The sequence below is a fragment of the Girardinichthys multiradiatus genome, chromosome 18, assembly GCF_021462225.1.
Source record: "Girardinichthys multiradiatus isolate DD_20200921_A chromosome 18, DD_fGirMul_XY1, whole genome shotgun sequence".
Lineage (NCBI taxonomy): Eukaryota > Metazoa > Chordata > Actinopteri > Cyprinodontiformes > Goodeidae > Girardinichthys > Girardinichthys multiradiatus.
In genome coordinates, this window is record NC_061810.1 from 23,245,722 (window position 1) to 23,270,766 (window position 25,045).

The 25,045-nt window shown below is 39.8% G+C and overlaps 1 protein-coding gene across 1 annotated transcript in view; it reads right to left on the minus strand.

Annotated features, from left to right (window-relative positions):
* Positions 1 to 1,421: 1,421 nt before the first annotated feature.
* The window catches only part of pdgfd (platelet derived growth factor d), a 99,393-nt gene continuing 75,769 nt past the window's right edge, over positions 1,422 to 25,045 (minus strand). Inside the window, exon 7 of the mRNA XM_047390669.1 lies at positions 1,422 to 6,270. Coding sequence (XP_047246625.1) covers positions 6,136 to 6,270 — 135 coding nt within the window. The 3' untranslated portion in view covers positions 1,422 to 6,135. The remainder of the gene's footprint in view (positions 6,271 to 25,045) is intronic.

The following is a 25,045-nucleotide window of genomic DNA, read 5'->3' on the forward strand; positions in this document are numbered from 1 at the left end:
TTTACTTCCTCAATCCCCTGCCAGCACCCTTGGATTTGTCTTGCCCTCAGTGCAACACGGGCAGGACAGTCTCCACAGTCACACACATTGCATAATGTGGATGTCTTCTTTCCAGAGTTAATTTATTAACCTCTGCATGTAAAGCAAAAATCTCTTTGAATCTTTCATAAAAATGTTTATATTATCACGTTTTAAATGAAGCAATCACATGTTAAACATATGTTAGACAATTTGATGGGAAATATAATTTGCTAAAATATTACTCTTCCACCAGTAAAAGAGAGGTTTCAATGTATTTCTGTAACCTCCCTGTTTTCTCTTTCAGTCTGCTTGGCAAAGAAAGCTTAGCTGTTTTAGAATTCAAATCTATCTGTTTGTAATTGACATAAAGATGCAGAAATATGAGGTCATTTTCTCCTAAATACATACATAAAAAGTCATTTAGATGTCAGGAAACTGACAAAGCTGTTTGTTCTGCAGCTTTATTAGAGGCGTACATCTTCCTTAGAGTGAAGTTTGAATATAAAATTAATTCTGAAACCGTTGCTTGTCCTCATTTAGTGTTAGCAAATAGCTTTGCATATTTGCCCCTCTGTCTCTATGATGGCATACACCTATAATTAATTTATCAAATGAATAATAACTAACAATATTTTCACACAAAAAAGTGGACACATAATTGCTCCCCAAATTTCTGTTAAATGTATTACTTGGGTGTGCATTACTGGATCTCTCAAAGTCCGAAATCTACAGGACATGGGACGCTGGATTTATCAAGGATAAACCAATGTACACAGAAGTAAAATCCTTCAAGCTTCTGTTTTTTTAGTACTTCTTTGTGCTCGTCTAACACCAGTGTTGTGCTTCTGTAACACACTCCTTGCTCCTATTAATTAATTGCTAACACTGCTCTGAAACATCAACATACTATAGGTGATAAATAAATAAGTCTTTCTAGTCTTGTTATCTGAACCCTGATCTATATGGCTGGAGTGGTCACATGTTTAGATTAGTCACAGTTCTTGCAATAAACTCCCTGGATCAGATCAAATAAAGCACAACCTCTTCATTATCCCACCTCTCCTGAGCCTGATGCTGGTAGATTACACTTAAAAGCACGTTTTTGGATAACCATGGTGACCTTTGTGCTCTTTCTGCACTGTGTGAGAATCTCTTTGACACATAAGCAGCATAACAGTCTCAGCGTCATTGTGTTGCATCTGTTGCACTACATCTTTCTTTCTTTTTCACTTTCTCCCAGTGCTCATGTTTATGCTTCTCCAATGTCTCTGCCCTTCACTTTGTCTGCTTGTGAGGTTTCCCCTAAAGCACAAAGTCAACGTTTTCTCATAAACCTGCTGAAAACACAAGACCGCAAAAACAGCATTTGGAGAGATAAAACGACAGAGAACCGGACACAGTGATGCTTCAAATATTTTATTTATCAAAACGCACCAGCTGATATTTTAGCAAAACAGTACAGTAAGAAACAATAAATTATTCAGGTGAGTTTGGTCATTAATATTTTTTTTTCACAATGCAGCAAAGCAGGTTGACTTTCTTTGCTAATCTGACATCAGGAACTTTCTCTGAGTTGACAACAACACAGCCATCTGAATGCACAGAAGTAAAAGCATGAACATTGGATAAAATCTGTTTAAAAAGTGAAACTGTGTGGTTTTGATACCCTTACTTGTTATAAGTGAACCACATTATTATGTGATGCTTTTATAAGGAACTGTGTGAGAAAACCAAACCTCTGTGTGTTAGAAGAAAAGCGTCACATTGGAGCTAACAAAGGAATGTGCTGATAACACCAACAAAGTGGCAGACACAGGATGCACACACACATCCACTCACGTGTTTTTTACAATGCATACATTTGCAGTTGATTGCATTAATTTATCCTTTCGGTTTTGTAAAATGATCTTTTAAATGTCGTCAATAAAATTCATAGGTACCAATTATATTTTTACACTAATTTACCCTAATCCGTCTTCTTTTTTTGGTCTAGTGTTAAAAGCAAAAACTTGCATAAATGATTTGAGGCAATCTGGTAAAATGTAACTGGAAAATGTTTGATCCCTTTCATCAAACCTAGTTCTTTTCTTTACGTTTCAAAAAGCAACACTCAAAAATGAGAGCAAGCCTAACAAACTAACATATGTAAACCTACGACAAAGAGAAGTTGCTGTATTTGGATTAAAGTGCATATACAGATGCAGCCACATTTGTAAAGAAAAACATTTGTGTTGTAAATCTTGTAACGATTAACATTAGGCCTATTATAGCAGCAAACTGAAAAATAACAAATAATACAACTATAAATGTGAGTACATTTATTTAGTGGTGCGAAAAAAAACCCCGATGTTAAAAAACATTATTTTGGCACAAATTATATTCTACCCCTTACAATTCCTTTAAAATCAATACAGAGGCCAAATTTGTTTATTTAAACTTTTTGATTATAATTCCTTACTCCATTTCTGCTGTGTAAAATGAGATGTGACATAGATGCCAGTTTTTAGCCAGTTGGCTTTAGGATGGACCAGGAACCATTCACATCTTTTTACTACACACATAGAGGATGGAGAGGAAGGTAGAAAAAAATCTCCAAAGCTTCCTGTTAAAAAAATGCAGCAAGGTTTCCTTGAACTTAGTTTCCTAAATAAAAAAATCGAATGGTATCTAACAGTAAATTAAAAATGTCTCTTTCAACTGGAAGCATGTGGCCAAATCAACTTAGAAATGGTTCACTAGACCGAAAATCAAGCTTGGACATCTCAGACTCCAGATCGAAATCCTGCATGGTGACTTGAGGACAGAAGTACATAAGTGAGGAAAAATGAGGAACTGGCCAATCTACAGAGAATATGCAAAAAGGAATAGTCAGATTCAGCTCTCTATATCAACAGAAATCAAACTTTTTGACATGTGGGCCAAAACATTATTTCAATGAAGCGAGCAAAATAGTTTTCTTCTGTCTTGGTCTAGCCAAAAATGTATCATCTATTCTCAACAAGAGCAGGATATGTGTCATTCTTTGTCTGAAAACGCTTGCTGTGTTTAGCCAACTTTAATGAATGAGCAACCCTCGCTGAATGTTTGTGGTCCTATTTACTATGAAATTTAAATAAAAGCAACAAAAAAAAAAAACATTAATGAAAGAAAAACACTTTGTGTTGTATCTAAGATTGTCCATTTGAAGATTTCAATTCTGTGAAAGTTAAGATTTTTTTTTTTTATTATATATAATTTCCATTTCTATCAGTCCCCTGTGCTTGTGGGCCAAGTTTGCTAAATTCTTGAATTGCAATGGCAGGACACACAAAAGCATTCTGAGGACAGCAAATGGCCTGTGTGCTGCACTTTACACACCCCCACACATCCACATCCAAGCTAACGTGGGATTTGTTTTCCACACATACTCATTTCAAAAGTTGTTTTTTATAACATTCTAACTATGAGAAGAATATATATCTATTTAAGGTAAGCCAAAAAACTTAATCCACATCTCTACGTCAGTGTTGCCTGGTATAGGTGACCTAAAACTTGACTATTGCAGTATTAGAGTCTTAAATATCCCAAACCTTAACAGCCGTGACTTGCAGCACACATGCATGTAAAACTACTGCATTGATTGGTTTACCGTGAAGCTGAATAACCATTTCGATGTCCAGCTATTTTGTTTTTTTAGTCTTCAGGAGTAAAGTATTATGTTAAATGTCATTTCCTCTGAAACCCAGTAAGTCAGCCTGTGTGTTTGGAAGGTGAGATTGGAAAGGTTGAAAGAAAAGTGACAGATGAACACCTACTCACACTTTTAAGGGTATTTGAATTGCTGCCTTTCTGCTTTGCTGCTACTGGTTTGATATCTTCCAACATGCATGTACCTTGCACATGCTGACCATTCACATGTCCGTAGCTGCTGCCAACTCTCACAGACTGTTTGTAACCCTCCACCTTTTAAAACAAAAGGATCTCTTCCTGAGCTATTAGAGAGAAACTGACACACACACCCACACATTTAAGTATGGCTTATATTTTCACCAGGAGGGTTACTCTTATTCATGCAGAAAGTGTCTCATCCTGAAATACTGCTAATCTACAAATAGACATCCTGACTGTTCAGACACCTTTTCTAAAAACTTCCTCTCGGTCTCTCTTCCTGAATTTCCACCTCCCTTTCCTGTGTAATATGTTCGGGGTCCGAGGTTCAGTTTTATCCGCCGCAGCAGAATTCCGCTCAGCAGCCGGAATGCCAGGAATGCCGCAGCACAATCTGACGCCTTCTTTGATGTTAGAAAGTGAGTGATGAAGGGAATGTGTGTCTTGAGATGTGTTGGCGGACAAATGCACAAAGTCAAAGTGTATACTTGAACTGAATTTGAGCGAAATGAAGCCACACTTTGCACATATATAACAGATGTGGGCCTTGGATTGACTGGAATTAATGTTTTTGTATTTGTATTTGCCCAGAATTTGTAAAATTCAGACTAGAAGGATTCTAGTTAGCCTACTTTCACAACTAGGAATGTGTTATTTTGGTGTAAACTTCCTGCCACCTTTTTTCCTCCCTCCTTCTGCCGCTCGCTCAGCATCCTACTGGCAGAGGATTTGCCTGAAGTAGAAACAGTCATTAAACACAAAAACCTGCAAATGCATACACATGAGACATAGAAGTAAAATGCAGAAAGTTTAAATAGTAGTTTGGGTGTAGCTTTACTTAATTTAGTCTGGCATATAGTGAAACCCTCTAAAACCTAAAGTAACTTTCAACACACATGTTTTTATTTCTTTCAGATGTGCTCTTTGCTGTTTAGATTTAAAGAAAAAAAATGTATTTAAGTAAAAGTATTTACACTCCTGGATCTTTCCACATTTTGTCACGTTACATCCACAATATTCAAAGTATTGTATTGGGATATTATGCAACACTCCAATACAAATTACTGCATTATTGGGAATAAGAATGGGAAGGAAAAAAATGAAGGAAATAAAAGATGTGGCATGAATAACTTCATCCCTTTTTAACACCGTATCCCTACATAAAATCCATTGCAACCAATTGCCTTCAGAAGTCACTAAATTAGTAAAGAGTCCACTTGTGTATAATTAAATCTCAGCATAAATCCAGATGCTGTTGAAGGCTTTAGATATTTGTTAGAGAATATTTGTGAACAAACAAAATCATGAAATCTGGGGATTAAAGCAAACAGATAAAGATGTGGGGAAGTTTAAAACATTGTTAGGTTATAAAACAATATCTTGAGCAACATCTCATGGAGCTCTGTTGAACCAGAAACCTACCAAGACATGACTATCCATCTAATCTGACAACGCGGGCACGGAAAACAATAATCAGAGATACCAGGAGGCCCATGGTAAGTCTGGAGGAGCTGGATAATCTATCACCAGGAAAACAATTAGTTCTCAAATCTGGCTCCTAATGGAGAGTGACAAGAGGAAAGTCATTCATTAAACAAAGTACTTGCACTTTGTCCAATCATTGTAGGGGGCACAGGAAACATTTGGAAGAAGGTACTTCGGTCATGACAGAAAAACAACACTTCACATCGTCCTAAACAACCATGGGGACACATGGTGGTGACAACATCATACTGAGGGAATGCTTTTCATATGCAGGTCAGATTTTATCAGAGTTGATGGGAATTTTCTGTTTTTTAAGTGTAAAAAAGTTGAAATTCTTCTCCTTTCATTACACAACTATATGGAACTCTGTCTGGATCTATCCTATAAAATCTCCAAAAAAGCAGTGAAATTCATGGTTCTAACATGACAGAAAGTGACAAAGTTTCAAGGGTGTAAATACTTCTGCAACATACAGTACATTATGTCAAGATGTCATATGAACAGAGAAGGTTAAAAGAAACGTGTTTGATTGGAATGGTTTGTGCTTTTCTACAGCAAATAGCGATCTGTGCTCAGAGAAAGTGATTTGCTTTCTGAGGCAAATGTCGTTTTGTACAATGCAAGCTGCAGTGCATCAGTCAAATCGTTGCCCTCGTCTCTGCTGCATGTTTGTCAGCGGTGCTGTTTGGTATATAGAGTCCGTTGCGAACAGGGAAAATAATTCATCCATCAGTTCTAGACACAAAAGCCAGGATCAGTGTCTCAGCGAGGGGGTTGCAGGGGACATGCACACTCGCATATTTCATGATGCATGAGAAAAATTTCGTCAATAACCCAGCGCATCCGCTGCCTCTTCTCATGCTTGAACGGACTGGTCTCCGGGGCATACTTCAGCACCTAAAAGAGACCAAGGACAAAGTAAAGATGGATGAAAACTAAACAACTAAGTAAAATACGTAGCACTACAATGTGAAAATTGATTTTTTTTCCTTCATGGAGCTGTAAGAAATGTTTGATCACAAAACATGCCTATGAATTTCTGCAGCAAAAGACCAAAAGAAGGGAGCCAATATGTTAAAAAGTAAGATTTTGTGACATCATGCAGGAGGAGTTTATTTTCTACATTTCACACCGTGTCATGTTAGTAGGCTCATCTATGTCAGATGTCAGATAAATGAAGCGATTGTCTGGCTGCTTGAACTGGAGTCCTCACAGTCCTTCTGCTGGGTGCACCTGTCCGTCACTGCTGTGGCCAGAGGGACTGAGTGGAGAAGGTTTTGTCTACACTCAGCATTTTAGCTGCAGTAGATAACTGAATGAGCTCTTTTTAAAGAATAAGAGACAGATTTTGATTGTACATTTCTACAAAATGGATTTATCTCTCCTTAAATCAACCAAAATGTAAAGCAACTTTATAGTGATTTTTGATAATGGTATTTTATACACCTTCATAATGAAGTAATATTTTTTATTAGGTAATTATTTATTCAGAACACTGAGTTTTTATGTGGTGTATTACTTCAATTAAATTAAATTAAATTAAATTAAATTCAGTTTATTTATATAGTGTCAATTCACAACACGTCATCTCAAGGCACTTCACAACAGTCAGGTACATACATTCCAATTAATCCTGACAGTACAGTCAGATTCAGTTATTTATTCAAATTGGATAAAACGTTTTTCTGTCTAAAGAAACCCAGCAGATTGCATCCAGTCAGTGACTTGCAGCATTCCCTCCTCCCGGATGAGCATGTAGAGACAGTGGACAGTCACTGGTGTTGACTTTGCAGCAATCCCTCATACTGAGCATGCATGTAGCGACAGTGGACAGTCACTGGAGTTGACTTTGCAGCAATCCCTCATACTGAGCATGCATGTAGCGACAGTGGAGAGGAAAAACTCCCTTTTAACAGGAAGAAACCTCCGGCAGAACCAGGCTCAGTGTGAGCGGCCATCTGCCACGACCGACTGGGGGTTTGAGAGAACAGAGCAGAGACACAAAGAGAACAAAGAAACACTGATCCAGGAGTACTTTCTATGGGATGGAAAAGTAAATATTAATGGATGTAGCTCCTTTAGTCGTTTCATCTAGAAATAAAGAACAGATAAACTCTGAGCCAGTTTTCAAGGTTAGAGTCTGAAAGAGAACACATAGTTAGTCACAGTAAAAGCTCAGTCAATGCTATATCTAGGAGAGAGAAAGGGTTAAACACTGAAAGACAGGGCCATGTGGATCATCGGTAGAGGGTGAGCATTAAGTTGTTGCCAGCAGAAGCTCGGACGATTCCCCTCTCCAGAAAGGTGTCACAGGTAGACAGAGTAAGGCCAGGTGTAGATTCTAGGAAGAGAAAAGAGGGAGAATAAAGTTAAAAACTGAAATAACAGCAAATAATGCAGACTTAGAGAATAGTGTGAGAATGTAGCGAAGAGGGTGAAAGTGGTCATTATGTCCTCCAGCAGCCTAAGCCTATAGCAGCATAACTACAGAGATAGCTCAGGATAACCTAAGCCACTCTAACTATAAGCTTTATCAAAAAGGAAAGTTTTAAGCCTAGCCTCAAAAGTAGACAGTTTGTCCATCTAGAGCCCACTGATGGTCATTGTTATACTAAAATCCACAATGATTGGGATACCTCTCTCTGTCAGACTGATTATAACCATTGGAAAAGAGGGAGCCAAAGCGAAAGGTGGAGGAATCTGTTTTTACCTCAACAGTGGTTGGTGCAACGACGTGACAGTGATTCAGCAGCACTGTTCTCCAGACCTGGAAGACTTCATCATAAACTGTAAGCCTTTCTATTCCCCCCGTGAGTTCGCTTCGTTTATCCTGGTTGGTGTTTACATTCCGCCGCAAGCTAACGTGCAGGTCGCACAGCGCATGCTCGCCAACCAGATACTGAGTGTGGAGTGGACCAACCCGGACTCCTTAGTTATTGTCGTTGGCGACTTTAACAAAGGTAATCTCACCCACAAACTCCCCAAATATAGACAGTTTATAAAATGTCCGACCAGAGAGGACAACATTCTGGATCACTGTTACACCACCATCAGAGACGCTTATCACGCCGTCCCACGTGCTGCACTGGGCCAATCCGACCACATCATGGTCCACCTGATTCCTGCATACAGGCAGAAACTAAAGCTCTGCAAACCTGTTGTGAGGACGTCAAGGAAGTGGAGCAGTGAGGCTGTGGAGAATCTTCAGGCGTGTTTAGGCTGTACAGACTGGGATGTGTTCAGGACTACTACCAACAGTCTGGACGAGTACACAGAGGCTGTGACTTCCTACATCAGCTTCTGTGAGGACAGCTGTGTACCATCATGCACCAGGGTGAGTTACAACAACGACAAACCCTGGTTCACAGCCAAACTCAGAAGGTGAAGACTGGAATAAGGAAGAGGCCTTCAGGAGTGGGGACAAAGACATATACAGAGAGGCAAAGTACAAGTTTGGCAAGGCAGTGAAAGAGGCCAAACGACTGTACTCTGAGAAGCTCCAAAACCAGTTCTCAGCCAACGACTCTGCGTCTGTCTGGAAAGGGCTCAAGCAAATCACCAACAATAAGCCAAAAACCCCCCACTCCATCAACGACCGACGCCTCGCCAACGACCTGAACGAGTTCTACTGCCGCTTTGAAAGACAAAGGGACAGTCCTGCAACCATCCCCCACGACGCCCCCCAACAGCTGCAGCCACAATCCACCACCCCCACCTCCCCAACCTCAAGAGGGGCCTTGGCAACTCCAACCCCCACCATGAAGTTCCCCCCCACCAGCCCCCTACCCACGCCGAGGACGGCTCTTTCCATCCAGGAGAGGGACGTCAACAAACTCTTCAGGAGACAGAACCCCCGGAAAGCTGCTGGTCCGGATTCTGTCTCACCAGCCAGCCTGAAGCACTGCGCTGATCAGCTGTCTCCAGTCTTCACAGACATTTTTAACACCTCACTGGAGACATGTCATGTGCCAGCCTGCTTCAAGTCCTCCACCATTGTCCCTGTTCCCAAGAAGCCAAGGACCACAGGGCTTAATGACTTCAGACCCGTCGCCCTGACCTCTGTGGTGATGAAGTCCTTTGAGCGCCTTGTGCTCTCACACCTAAAAGACATCACCGACCCCCTGCAGTTTGCCTACAGGTCTGTAGATGATGCAGTCAACCTAGCCCTTCACTTCATCCTCCGGCACCTGGACTCCACAGGAACCTATGCCAGGATCCTGTTTGTGGATTTCAGCTCTGCCTTCAACACCATTGTCCCAGTTCTGCTACAGGAGAAGCTCTCCCAGCTGAGTGGGCCCGACTCCACCTGCAGGTGGATCACTGACTTCCTGTCTGACAGGAAGCAGCGCGTGAGGCTGGGGAAGCACGTTTCTGACTCCCTGACCATCAGCACCGGTTCCCCCCAAGGCTGTGTTCTCTTCTCCCTGTACACCAACAGCTGCACCTCCAGTCACCAGTCTGTCAAGCTTCTGAAGTTTGCGGACGACACCACCCTGATCGGACTCATCTCTGATGGTGACGAGTCCGCGTACAGATGGGAGGTGGACCATCTGTTGGACTGGTGCAGCCAGAACAACCTTGAGCTCAACGCTCTAAAGACGGTTGAGATGGTTGTGGACTTCAGGCAGAACCCAGCCCCACCTACCCCCATCACCCTCTGTGACTCCACAATTGACACTGTGGAATCTTTCCGCTTCCTGGGAACCATCATCTCCCAGGATCTCAAGTGGGAGCCAAACATCAGCTCCCTCATCAAGAAAGCCCAGCAGAGGATGTTCTTCCTGCGGCAGCTGAAGAAATTCAACCTGCCAAAGACTATGATAGTGCACTTCTACACAGCCATCATTGAGTCCATCCTCACCTCCTCCATCACCATCTGGTACGCTGCTGCTACAGCCAAGAATAAGGGCAGGCTGCAGCGTGTCATTCGGTCTGCTGAGAAGGTGATTGGCCGCAGTCTACTGTCGCTCCAGGAACTTTACACCTCCAGGACCCTGAAGCGGGCAGGGAAGATTCTGGTTGATTCCTCCCACCCTGGTCACAGACTCTTTGACTCTCTCCCCTCTGGCAGGAGGCTGCGGTCCATCCGGACCAAAACCTCACGCCACAAGAACAGTTTTTTCCCATCTGCCACCAGCCTGGTTAACAAAGCCCGGAAACCACCCTGACACTCTCCCTTTCCCCCACACCCCCCCTTTTTTTGCTGACAGGACACCTGTAACCTGCAACTCTATGCGTTACATTAACGCTCAGCTTGGACTCCTGCTTTACTTGCACTGCCATACTTGCACAATGATCACCTGCACTGTTGTATTGCTCTTGCATCTTATACTGTTCTATATTTACTCTCACTCACTGAAAACTGTGCACATATATTTATATTATATTGTAGATATGTTTATACTGTTTAATTTGTACTGTATTGCACTGACTACGCCAAAACAAATTCCTTGTATGTCCAAAAATGTACTTGGCAATAAAGCTTTTCTGATTCTGATTCTGATTCTGATGAAGGAAAGCTAAAGTAGGAGAAATATGATCTCCCTTTTTAATTTTCATCAGAACTCTTGCTGCAGCATTTTGAATCAGCTGAAGGCTTTTAACTGCATTTTGTGGACATCCTGATAGTAACGAATTGCAATAGTCCAGCCTTGAAGTAACAAATGCATGGACTAGTTTTTCAGCGTCACTCCGGGACAGGATATTTCTAATTTTGGTAATGTTCCAGAGATGAAAGAAGGAAATCCTAGAAACCTGTTTAATATGGGATTTAAATGACATGTCCTGGTCAAAAATAACACCAAGGTTTTTTACTTTATTATCAGAGGTCAATTTAATGCCATCCAGGTTAAGTGATTGACTAAGCAGTTTCTTTTTCAAAGTCTCCGGTCCAAAGACGACAACTTCTGTCTTGTCTGAATTTAGAAGCAGAAAATTTAAAGTCATCCAAGTTTTTATGTCTTCAAGACATGCTTGTAATCTATCTAACTGGTTGGGTTCATCAGGATTTATGGATAAGTAAAGCTGAGTATCATCAGCGTAACAGTGAAAATGTATTCTATGCTGCCTGATAATTTTACTTATTGGAAGCATATATATAGTAAAGAGAATTGGCCCAAGTACTGAACCCTGTGGTACTCCACAATTAACCCTGGAGTTTAAAGATGATTTATCATTTACATGAACAAACTGGAATCTGTCAGACAGATACGATTTAAACCAGCCTAGTGCTGTTCCCCTGATCCCTACAGCACATTCCAGCCTTTCTAAGAGAATATTGTGGTCGACTGTATCAAATGCAGCACTGAGCTCTAACAGAACCAGTACAGACACAAGTCCATTATCTGAGGCCATAAGAATATCATTAGTGACTTTCAGCAGAGCTGTTTCAGTGCGATTATGAGCTCTGAAGCCTGAGTGAAACTCTTCAAACAGGTCATTGCTGTATAAATGCTCACACATTTGATTAGCAACTATTTTCTCAAGAATTTTAGATAAGAATGGAAGATTGCATATAGGTCTGTAATTTTTCAAGTCATCTCGTTTAAGCGAAGATTTCTTAAGTAAAGGTTTAATTACAGCTACATTAAAAGCTTGTGGTACATATCCATTTACCAAGGATAAATTATTCATATCTGAAATGGGGCTGGTAATCAGAGGGAACACTTCCTTAAATAATTTGGTTGGGATTGGGTCTAACATACAAGTTGAAGGTTTAGCTGAAGCTAATATTTTATTACTTATAACCTTTCATATGAAACATTTTTTGCTTCCAAACAAATCCTGTTAACATTGACTTTCTGAAGCAATAGCAACATAATGTGAAAGCCCAACGTTTTATATTGGTTTACAATTCATTGAATTGTATGCTTACTACTTTTACATGTGTTTTTTTTTTTTTTGTCTGCTTTTTCACTATGAAGTATTAATGTCCCAGCATTTCAAGTTGATCAGTTATGGGAGTCCCTGAGTAAATGTCACTCCTGATCCCTGTTGGATAAGTAATGTCTGATTCTGTCACCCATACCCCTAGCAAGCCATTGTACGGCAGCTTTTCTTTTTTATAATCAGTGACTATTTTCACGTGCATGACTTACTGGACTGTATTTTAGGCCATGCATATCAGGTTGTAGAAAGTCATTTTATAGTTTACAGTGATTTTCAATAATGTTCACAGTGAAAGAAAAACTCCTGCTTCTTTGTGTCTGCCTATGTCATGTGACCTGCTTTGTACACTGTGCTCACATACAGACAGCTCTCAGTGGAGGTGAGGCAATTGCACATAGCGCAACTAAAACAGTCTGTAGATTTTACAACTTCTAGAAAAAAACAGCCTTTTCTACAAGCTTTTTCCTCATACAACTAGCTACTGGAACCATATGGAAAAAAGCTAAATGATTAACAAGTCATTTCAAAACAGAGGCTGAATATGCTAGCAAACTGCTCTACATGAGCAGTACATTTCTAAGAATTAATTTTATTGAAAAACTATGGCATCTTTAGAAACAGGAAAACTATACATATTTAAGGTGGTGTGTTGTCAGAAAATTATAGCAACTTTATTAACTAACTGAACCTGTATTGCAGTAACATTACGTCTGACCTACAGAAACTCTGACTAGGACAAAAAGAAAAAACAGAAAGGAGAGACCTCAGAAAGTGTGCAGGATTAGTGAAATTATTCAAATTGTTCATAAACTAGCATTTAAAAATTATGTTGTAAGGTCCAAACAGCAAACATATTTAAGTGTTGTAAAGTAACCAAATAACAAACAACATGCAATTTAGGTAGTGAATAAGAGAACAACAGGGCATTTAAATTGTTGTCTTGGAGTTGTTTTAAGATGGCCACTTTGTATCTAGCCTGGCTCTTATTATCCATCAACTCCAGTCTTTAAGAAATAAATATTTTCGATCCTTTCCAACTGGTCATTCAGAGCTGACTATTTCATTTCGGATAATAATGGTGTACAACTACTCAGAATTTTTAAAAAAAACAACAACAAACTACTCCTTTAAATTTAAAGTAGAACGTTCTGTCACAGCTCTGTTTTTTTCCTGTGCTAAAATAAAATCATCTCAGTCATTATAGGTTCAGCAATTGTGCACTACAGTAAATACTACAACAATTCAAATTTGAGTTTAAAGGATAAAGAAGGATGAACGTGGGGCAAAACAACCACCTCAACTGCTACAAGTAACTAACTACAGTGGAAACCCTGTAGCATTTTATCACTCTTTCATTTCTTCTTATTGACAGATTCTGTCTTTGTTACTGTTTTTTGTAGGAAACCAGGAGATGGTCCCAAGGGATCCTAATACAGGTTTAGTGAAAAAAAAGAATATTTCCAAAAAATACATGGCACAAAAAGGAAACTCGCAGGCTTTACCGAAGCATGAGTCCATAGAGAATACACATATCTCCTCCACAAAATGAAAACTGGCCAGATGCTGCTACATCACAAGGTCAACTCATGGTCACAGGAGACAGACAACCATGCAAGTACACACTTTAGAATGGCAGGTTTTTGGATGGGAAGGAGGAAGCTGGAATACCCAGAAAAAAAACCTGTATATGCAGAGGGAGAACATGCAAATGGCACAGAGGAAGGGACTGTCCAGAGGTTTGAATCCAGTCCTGTATGGCTGTGAGGCAACAGAAGCAACAATTCACAATTTTAAGGTAAAGCACAGATTCCTCCATAAGTGATGCAGTAAATTTGTTTACCACAGCTGGATGAAGAAAATGCTGTCTGTGATTAATGTCAGGACTTCCCAGCACGGAAGCTGCAGTGTCAATAATAATATTTGTGTTTCTATGGGAGTTAAGTCACCGAAGGAAGAAGTTAGAGATCTGTGACGTCGTCAAGGAATCCAGAGGAAGCTGCCAATCTCCCACAAATAAATTCACACCGCACAAATATTCATGAGGAGACCAAATCTGACTGTTCATGCAGACGAATGCTCTTCTTTCATGCTCTCAAATTTTGTGACTACACATTTATATGCTAACACACTCACAGACAGAATAGTTACAATCCAAATCCCACTTTTGTCTAAATTCCTATTGTGTGATTTTTAACTCTGAGAAGAGCCTTAGGCAGAAAAAGAGCCCAGTGGACCCCGTTTCAATAATGAAGCTATACGAGAACAAAGGCACAAAGAGATTGATGGAAGTGAGAGAAGAGAAATAAATGACAGGCTTAAAGAGCAAGAATGGTGCATCGCAAAGGGACAAATTGAAAATGGGAATTAGGAAGAATGAAAGGATGATGGAGGCCCAGAGAGAGAAGGGAATGGGAGATAGAATGCTCGAGAGTGAGCGACTGGAAGGAAATGAGAAGTAGAAAGAAAGAGCCAGAATGGTGCGCTACTGCTTTTGCTGTTGATGCGACACCAGCCTCTACATGCTCAGCTTCTACTTCTTTATCCTCCCACTTTCAGCACCTGAATCTATTTCTTCTTTTATCTGCTCTCTTACTCTCTGGCCATCTTTTTAACTTGCTCTGAGAAATTCCATAAGATTTAAATAAAAGTCACATGTTTGAAAATCCTGATGAATTTTCTAACATACTGGTAAAGCACCAGCAGAAAAAAAATAAATCTCGGCAGTTTAGGTTTTTGATAAGCACTGACACATTTACAGGTATTGTGACTGCATATAATTGATTGGTTTTAACCATTAAGAAAACAAAGGTTTAAAACCTTTACCCATGTTGCCATATTTTACACACCTACAAGCCTATCCTTACATCTACTTTAAGAGCTAATTGGAATTACAAGCAGATCAACAAATGAGAATATGACTAAAAGTGATTTTATTTCAGTTTGCAGAGTGTTTAGTGTTAGATTTCAGGTTTTTATTCTCTTTAACTTTGATGATTATGGCTTACAGCTAATGAAAACCAAAATTCTCTTGTGTCAAAAAAATGCAAGCCTTAATTGGGCTTTGCTTTACAATCCTCTCAATTTGCTTTTGCACCCTTTTCTACCAAACTTGTCCTTCCACCAATATGCTTGGATACAGCAATCTTTGAACAGCCAGCTTAATTAACAATATATATATATATATATATATATATATATATATATATATATATATATATATATATATATATATAAAAACTATTGACTACTGTATGTTATTTAACCTAAACCATTTGAAGTACAAACTGAGATAAATAGAAAAGAGGAACCATTTCCAATCTTCTTGATACTCCGTTTAACAATTTAGGATTACAGAAATCCATCTTTACTGAATTATTGGAAATTTTTACAAATTATAATTTAGTAGTCTTAAATCATTAGAGTCCTTTCTGAAACAAGAACCCTGTTGATTGCAATATACAGGGGTTGGACAATGAAACTGAAACACCTGTCATTTTAGTGTGGGTGGTTTCATGGCTAAATTGGACCAGCCTGGTAGCCAGTCTTCATTAATTGCACATTGCGCCAGTAAGAGCAGAGTGTGAAGGTTCAGTTAGCAGGGTAAGAGCACAGTTTTGCTCAAAATATTGAAATGCAAACGGCATTATGAGTGACATACCAGAGTTAAAAAAAGGACAAATTGTTGTTGCACGTCTTGCTGGCGCATCTGTGACCAAGACAGCAAGTCTTTGTGATGTATCAAGAGCCACGGTATCCAGGATAATGTCAGCATACCACCAAGAAGGACGAACCACATCCAACAGGATTAACTGTGGACGCAAGAGGAAGCTGTCTGAAAGGGATGCTTGGGTGCTAACCCGGATTGTATCCAAAAAACATAAAACCACAGCTGCCCAAATCACGGCAGAATTAAATGTGCACCTCAACTCTCCTGTTTCCACCAGAACTGTCTGTCGGGAGCTCCACAGGGTCAATATACACGACTGGGCTGCTATAGCCAAACCTTTGGTCACTCATGCCAATGCCAAACGTCGGTTTCAATGGTGCAAGGAGCGCAAATCTTACGCTGTGGACAACGTGAAATATGTATTGATCTCTGATGAGTCCACCTTTGGACTTGGATTTGCCTTTGAGAAGCACCAGTGAGACTCTCAAGGCTGACGGAAAATTAAGAGTCAGCCTAACCCAAATAATTATTGTTTTTCTGAATCTGGCTCCCCTGCACGGCCTTGATGGCTGGCTATCTTCAACTTCTCCTGGAAGTTATGTAAACATGACGCTCTGCTCCCTCTGCCCCCTCCCTTCCCTGAGGACATCTGTGGACCTGCTCAGAACTTTGTGGCCGGTTGATGTACATTTCAACGAACCATCAAGGACAATGGCCTCTGTGACAGTGCTTCATGGACTTACTTGCACACACTCACTTGCACACACACACATGCTCAAGATAAACATATGCACCCCTCACACAACCTTCACCGTTCCCGCCATGATGTTGTTTTGTAAATTTGTTGCTTCTTTGTGCTGAGGTTTTTTGCAATCTCAAACTGTATCCTGCTAAGGATAAAGTGTGAAATATGATTTTTTTCCCCTCTACTTACCTAATGTGGCCTCTTTTCTCATCTAGCAAGGGCAGCGTCTGTGAGTGGGCAGCAAAGCCTCGATGACCCGTCCCCCATTGTCTTGTGTCATGATGTATGTTTGGATAGGTTGTACTGGAATTCTAATTTCCCCTCGGGGATCAATAAAGTATCTTTGAATTGAATTGAATTTAATTTACTGTTTTCCCCACATCTGGGAGAGTTACAGTGTGGAGAAGCCCCAAAGAAGCGTACCACCCAGACTGTTGCATGCCCAGAGTGAAGCATGGGGGTGGATCAGTGATGGTTTGGGCTGCCATATCATGGCATTCCCTTGGCCCAATACTTGTGCTAGATGGGCGCGTCACTGCCAAGGACTACCGAACCATTCTTGAGGACCATAGGATTCCAATGGTTCAAACATTGTATCCTGAAGGCGGTGCCGTGTATCAGGATGACAATGCACCAATACACACAGCAAGACTCGTGAAAGATTGATTTGATGAACATGAAAGTGAAGTTGAACATCTCCCATGGCCAGCACAGTCACCAGATCTAAATATTATTGAGCCACTTTGGGGTGTTTTGGAGGAGCGAGTCAGGAAACGTTTTCCTCCACCAGTATCACGTAGTGACCTGGCCACTATCCTGCAAGAAGAATGGCTTAAAATCCCTCTGACCACTGTGCAGGACTTGTATATGTCATTCCCAAGACGAATTGACGCTGTATTGGCCACAAAAGGAGGCCCTACACCATACTAATAAATTATTGTGGTCTAAAACCAGGTGTTTCAGTTTCATTGTCCAACCCCTGTATGTTGCTGGAAGACTCATTCATTCATTGTTAATGGAGATGTCAAAGTTAGCCAAGCCACATGGACTGCTGCAACCTCATATATATCACAACAGATGTTCACTTTTAACTGTGCTGTGATAACAGGCCTGTTAGTCCCTGTGCTCATTAGCAAACATGATCCATTCTGGATTTGGATGAAAAGGAATTTAACATTTTCGCTGCCGACCTGTCCGATGTGAACCCCGTTTCCCACCCTGTGACAGCTGGGATGTGCTCCATATGAACTGTGCTCGCTAACAACTATTTTCAGAAGCGTTCCTGGGCCCCTGTGGGCATTTCCACTACAGAGCCATGTTTGTCTTTAATGCAGTACTGCCTGAGGGGCCAAAGAGCAGATCTATTCAGCAGTGCTTTTCAGTCCTGTTCCATGCATTAAGAAAATTATCTGAATTCTCTAACTCTTTAAATAATATGTTGTGCAGATAATTACCTCCTTAAATTCTGCCATATTTCATCTGAAAATAAAAGTTTTAACTTATTGAAATATATTCAGTCAGTCTCTGAAGGAGAAGTGAATCCTTTCCCTCAGAACAGATTATCCTCTATGGGATTCTCTTTGACCGTGTCCCAACTTTTTTCAAAATACATTTATTCTGCACTCTTTTCGATGACCAAGACAAAGCCATCAGGCATCAGTGCAATGTCATTTTATTTAGGGTTCATTTAGGGTTGATGAAATTAATAGAAACTAAAATAAAAGACTTTGATGCACAATTGTGGATTAATTGGGGTTCTCTCTAATCAATACACATCAATTTTACATACAGGCTGAAATATATACATGCACACCCACTAAAATGTGGTCATAAATGTACCCTAGAAAGCTGCACCTAAACCACAGCCTTTCTGTAGCTATTGTAGAATATAAACTATTTATGTGTGTAATATTAACTATCTCTGTGTGTAACTGGCATGTGTACATAAAGCATAGGGGGGTCAAGCTTAGGGAGTGAAGCATAGAAAGTGCAAGGTCATAAATTAGTGAAGGACAAGGAATCACCGATGGGGGAGAAGAAGACAGGGGAGAACAGCACACAGAGAGGGCAAGGTCATAAAATGGGGAAGGAGACAAGGCTGGAGCCAGACAGGATAAGAACCAGAAGTACTCCTTATTTGGATATGAGGTTATATTGTTGCAGGGGAGATATTTACAGACAGGATGATTGTGTATGTGTACTGCATAGCAGCAAAGGGTATATAAAGGTATTGTGGCCCCTCCAAAACGGACAACACACAGACGTTTCCAGGTACTAGTGTAAGTGTGTGTCCCCTCTCTGAATTCAGATTGGTTTTAATAAACTTGTGGAAACGTACAACTGATCTCTGACTGAGGATTGTCCTTTGGGTGCCAAATAAAAGAGTCGGGGAGACGTGAGGAGTAATGTAAGAGTTAACTGACGGCCAGTAAAGTTTTCCTACCTCAACAATTGGTGCCGTGACCCGGATTTGGCACTAACTAAAGGATAATTAATTGACTACGAGGCGGACGTCGTTCTACAACACCACAGGGTCGACCCAAAACAAAAGGTAAGGAGATCTATATTTATTCTCCTTTTGCCTGCTAATAGTGTAGGTGGTGTTGTGGAATAGATATCTGTTTTGTCTTAAATTTACAGTCTTGATCAGTTTTGGGTAAAATATTTGTTGGTTGAAATAATGGATTACGGTAAAGAAATGATATATTGCGTAAAAATATTTGTTGATTGAGACAAGATACATTTTAGCCGAGATACTTGAATGTTGAGGCTGTAACATACTTTTCACTGAAGATATTTAAATGGTGATGGTGTTGAAGTAAATAAGTTCCGGATTTTGCAATCCAAACTCAGTCCTGATGAGGACTGGGGTATTTAGGCTCCCCGAAGGATTGGGACGCCTCAAAGTGGCCAGGGATAGGAACCCGAGACCCTGAACTGGCAGGTGAGGGAAGACAATGGAGATACTTAAATGGTGAAACTGTAATAATAAGATTAAGGAAAAGGAATTCCAGGGAGTCAACGGAGGGTTGATTCCTAGGTGTCAAACCGGGTTTGGCATCACAGCGGTCGGACCAGGAGAGATTGAAAAAGTCCCGCTGAGTGGAAGGGTTTAAGGCCCTCTGCAATTGTGTTAAATATGCTTTAATTTGGGAAGATAAGTTTGGTTTTTTACAGAGTGGAAGTTTTAGGGTAAATAAGTTAAATAGTTTAAAGAGTTTCAAGTAAAACAGTTGAAGGATGGAGATGAGAAAAATAAGAAACATAAGAAAAAGATTAAAAAGCACAGAGTGCATCAATTAAGGTGTTAAAGAGTTAAAACTTTCCTGCAGGAAGTTTCGTTTGTCTTAAATATTGCGATCAGTCGGAAAAGAAAGGAGTATAGTGCATGTTATGGTGGACAACTGACTGACTGACTGATAATATTTCTGTGTGCAAAATCTGAACCTATACTAAACTTCTCATCTGCCTCTCACCCTATTTTCTGCAACAAAGAACGCTTATTAACCGCTGCTCATGTGACACGCTTGCTTGACGTGGACAGATATAGCGGGTTAAAATAATATTTTAAGGTTAGAAAAGTATCTTTAAAAGGGTGATAACTTAGCTCATTTGATACTTTCCAGTTAATTCTTTTAGAGAAGCAAGTTCTCTTTCGTCGTGGAATATTCAGGGTCAATTATTATAGTTATTAAAAGTTATGAAAATGCAGAGGAAGTTACAACATCTCCAAAACTCAGCAGTAACCATGTGTTTCTATGTTATTCTCAGGACAGATCTCATGAAGGAGAATTTTTAAAACCCATTGCATGCGTAAAACCTGATGGGGTCTCTTTCAGCCATTATTTCCTGTTGTCAGAGTTTGTATCCCATAAATCTAATGGGTAGAGACCTCATTAAAACAGTCTTAGTTTTACTGCAGATGGTCTTCATACAGTCTCTGACACAGTATTTACAGTTTGGTGCAGTTTTTGTCCGCAATTGCTAACTTACGCTTGTGGAAAGTACAAATTCATTGTTTTTCACAGCAGCTGCTGGGAAGAGGTTATATCAATTTTTTCCTTCCCTCTTCTGATTCATGCAGCGTGTTGATTTACACTGTACCTTATATCAGATCCTGACAAAAACTATGAAAGGCTTGGTTCTGCAGTTTCTTTCCCTTTGGGGAAGGAAGGGAAACCTAATCAGTTCTGTGCTGCACAGAAATATTAAAACACTTGTTGTTTTCTAAGATATCACCAGCTAAAACTTTTAAAACTTTGAAAGTAATTGGTTTTGTTAAACACATTTTCCTTGGTAAAACAAACCTTTAAAATGAGAATGGGAAAAATTGGGTAATTGTGAAGGTAAGAAATAATCTGATTGGACAGTGGTACCACACAAAAATTAAATTAATCTCATGTTCCCTAAAAGACTCTGCATAGAAAAGACCTTCAGAACCGTGGAGTTATTTTTCACCACAGTACCAAGTTTTTTTAAGCATGCTTTTTCTTTATTTTAAAACAGATCTGTATTTTTGTTTTGTTTTTGGCTTTTTAGCATAATGTTGTCTGAAGCTGCTTATGAACTGAGTTAGGAGCAAATAGGATCTGAGGTAAATTAGGAGCTGTGAACTAGTGATTTTAAATCTGATTATTGTCCAAGCAGAAATAATACACTAACAGGTCTGGGGATATTTAGCCAATCCTCTCTTCAATCTGCAGAGAGCCAACATCATTGTTCAATGCAGGAGTACTCAACCTGTGGTTCCTGGACTCCTGAAGGCCAGGAGCCATAGATGATGGGTCCATAAAATTATAATACTTAATTAAAGGTAGACTGATTACCTATTAAAATAGATCTATGCCAATGATGGGTTCCAGTCATTTGGTGGCTTTGAAATGCAATAGTACTCAAACGTTCTACTCTGGGGAACACAGATTGGGGTTGAAGAGTTTTGTTTTGGAACCAAGGTTAGGATTTTTATAACGGGATAAAGAAAATCCTTCATTTTAGGAAAAGAAAAGAAATAAAGGCCCTCTCAACATTAAAGAGGATGGTTGGCTTAAACTCCAGTCTCCTTGTTTGATTTCTTAGGGTTTAAAGATTCAAAGAATAACTAGGAATACAAAGGTACACAGGGTAATTTCAGATTACTAAGAGATAAAATATTGGAACATTTATCAGCATTTGGATTATTAAAGAGGGGTGCACTCATCTCAAAAAGGATCCTGAAGATTGTCATAACAAAATTGATCAATTACAGCATTAAGAGATATGGCTGAGAAAACATATTCTGAAAAGAGATTGTTAAAAATTTATTTGAATTCTTGAAGCTTCAGATTTGGCCATTTGTTTGTCTTTGATGTTTTGTCTTTGTTTTGTTGGAATTAATGTTTGTTTATATGTTGCATGAAACAATAATCCATGTTTAGAATAATGTTTCTAAATCCTACATTGATTAAAACTTTGAGTTTTCAGGAGAGTTAAGAAGCAGCTTGTTTCTCAGGTAGGTGCATGTTAACAGTTTTGCAGTTTAAGGTACACTAAGATGGGTTGGAATGAAGAAACTGTGGGTCCGCCCAGAGGCTGCCCATCAGAGGTTAGTTCTGCCTGACTCCGCCCACCTACCAGGTTGGTTCACGCCTTTGTTTTCATGGTAACGCTCAGCACCTCCCTTCCTGAGTTTTAATACTGTTTATGAGACAATAGAATCAAAATGCTTTTAGTGATTGTTGCCTTTATAACATGTTTTTTGTATAATAATTAAGGATGTAGCATGACATTTAGATTTATGTTTTACTATTAAAAGGTTAATGAAATAGTTTAAACTGGTTTGAAGAATTAGTTTTGCATGCAGAATCATTGGTGATTTATTAGATCCCTGGTGCCATTAAGCTAACTGACAGTTCAAGACATGCCAAAAGTAAGGAATATGTTTTTGATATAGAATCTGAGTTATGATTTCATACTTGACAGAAATTATTTATTAGATTAAATTTGTAGAGTGTATGCATCAGAATTACATTAGATCTACATTACTCTAAAACATATCTTCATACAAGACAAATCAGGAAGATGTGTGACTAATTTCTAAGTGAAATATTGATGAACTGTATAACGACTGAAGTTTGTGTTTTGTTGTTAATTAAACTGAGTTGCAGTTAAAAACATCTGGATTTTATTTATGTTGTTTTCGTTAAATTCATAGAGACACATAGTTATGTCAGAATTCCTTTCTTTGGTTCTATTTGATGTGATCTTGGTTACTAGAACATTTTTGTACACATTTTTTGCTGGATTGTCGCATGGGTTGGACCCTGCGCCAATAAGGGGGGAGTGTCAGAATAAAGTAACATGGAGTTATTGCCAAGATCAATTTTTTCCCACATCTTTGTGTGAAGATAGGATGTTGTTTTACTGTCAAAACCTGTCCACTGTGTTTTCTCAAGTTTCACAGACGGTGAAGGCTGCATTACCAGAAACAGCCACTTCCACCCTCCAGTCCTTTATTCATGGCGACTGGATTCTGATCAGAGTCTAGGAGAAAACACTGGAAGCCACAGGCATTGGAAAGGCCCATATCAGATCCTACTAGACACCCAGGAAAGCTGCAGGAAAGCTCCAGCTTCTCCAGCTTCATCTGGCTTCCAGGACAAGTCATCTTCCAACTGGATCATCCACGGCCTGAAAGGTGTGAGGACAGCGGACCACCACAAGACAAAGAACTGTAAGCTGATCACTGGCGAGTGATTGAAGAGCTGGTTGAAGAACACTGTTCTTACAAGGGTACAATAATCTCTTGGGCAGTGCAACGTTATTTCAGAATCTACTTAAGGCCATCGCATTCCCTGAAAGTTAGAAATCATAAGGTCATTTGCCTCACTGCACACACACCACAGTGAGAGACACATAGGAAACATACAGGGAAGACCTCTACACATTGCACATAACCTTTCTCTGGATGATGGACTGGCGACGTCTGCAACAGAGAGACAGTCAAACATGCGCCATGATGTTTAGTCTCCTTAATTTCTTAACATTTGGTGGCTACTAGGCTCCTTTGCCTGGACAGCAAGGGTCAGCCAAATTCTTTTCTCCCACTTTGACAGCAAAACTGACTCTGAGAAGGAAATCTCGGATGCTTTTATCTAATTTTCATGTTTATTGCTTGATATCTATCATTATGGTACTAATTTGAAATGTGTTCATTTCCGCCGTTGTTATAATTTGTTTTCAGTACCAGAAGAAAGGAGTTGTAATGTAAATTCTCGTATTAAGTGCTCTAAGGTGTTCCAAAGTGTATGACCTTTAGGTTACCTCTCTTTCTTCAGAACATCTGTGTTAGAAGAGGAAGCTGTAAGAACCAGGAGCAGATGGGTCTGCTCATAAATAACGTTGTTACCCCTGACCCGAGGACGGTTCAGGGCCGTAAAGCACAAACTCTTTTAAGTTGAGATAGCACCCACATACTCTTTAAATACTGTGTGTAAATGTTGACACCACACTGAACCCAAAGACAGAAGAAGAAGCGGAATGATTGAGTTTATCTCACTGGGAGTGGTGGAGCTTCCCTCCCACCCCAGAAGACACCGTTTGGCGGACATTTTATATTTTATGTTACATTTTGATGTTTCTGTATCTTTTTCAGGTTATGATTTAACTTTGTGTGGATGAGGACTCAGAGTGTGAATTCATGGACGCATGATGAGATGGATACATGTTTTTTAATGATTTTCTCTTTTACAGGTAGTACAGTAATATTTTTACTTATTTCTACTTATTTTTAGAAGGACATTTTAGATTGTGAACTCTTTTATGAGAGTTCAAAAGGGGGATTGTAGAATATAAACTATTTATGTGTGTAATATTAACTATCTATGTGTGTAACTGGCATGTGTACATAGAGCATAGGGGGGTCAAGCTTAGGGAGTGATGCATAGAAAGTGCAAGGTCATAAATTAGTGAAGGACAAGGAATCACCGATGGCGGAGAAGAAGACAGGGGAGAACAGCGCACAGAGAGGGCAAGGTCATAAATTGGGGAAGGAGACAAGGCTGGAGCCAGACAGGATAAGAACCAGAAGTACTCCTTATTTGGATATGAGGTTATATTGTTGCAGGGGAGATATTTACAGACAGGATGATTGTGTATGTGTACTGCATAGCAGCGAAGGGTATATAAAGGTATTGTGGCCCCTCCAAAACGGACAACACACAGATGTTTCCAGGTACCAGTGTAAGTGTGTGTCCCCTCTCTGAATTCAGATTGGTTTTAATAAACTTGTGGAAACGTACAACTGATCTCTGACTGAGGATTGTCCTTCGGGTGCCAAATAAAAGAGTCGGGGAGAGGTGAGGAGTAATGTAAGAGTTAACTGAGGCCAGTAAAGT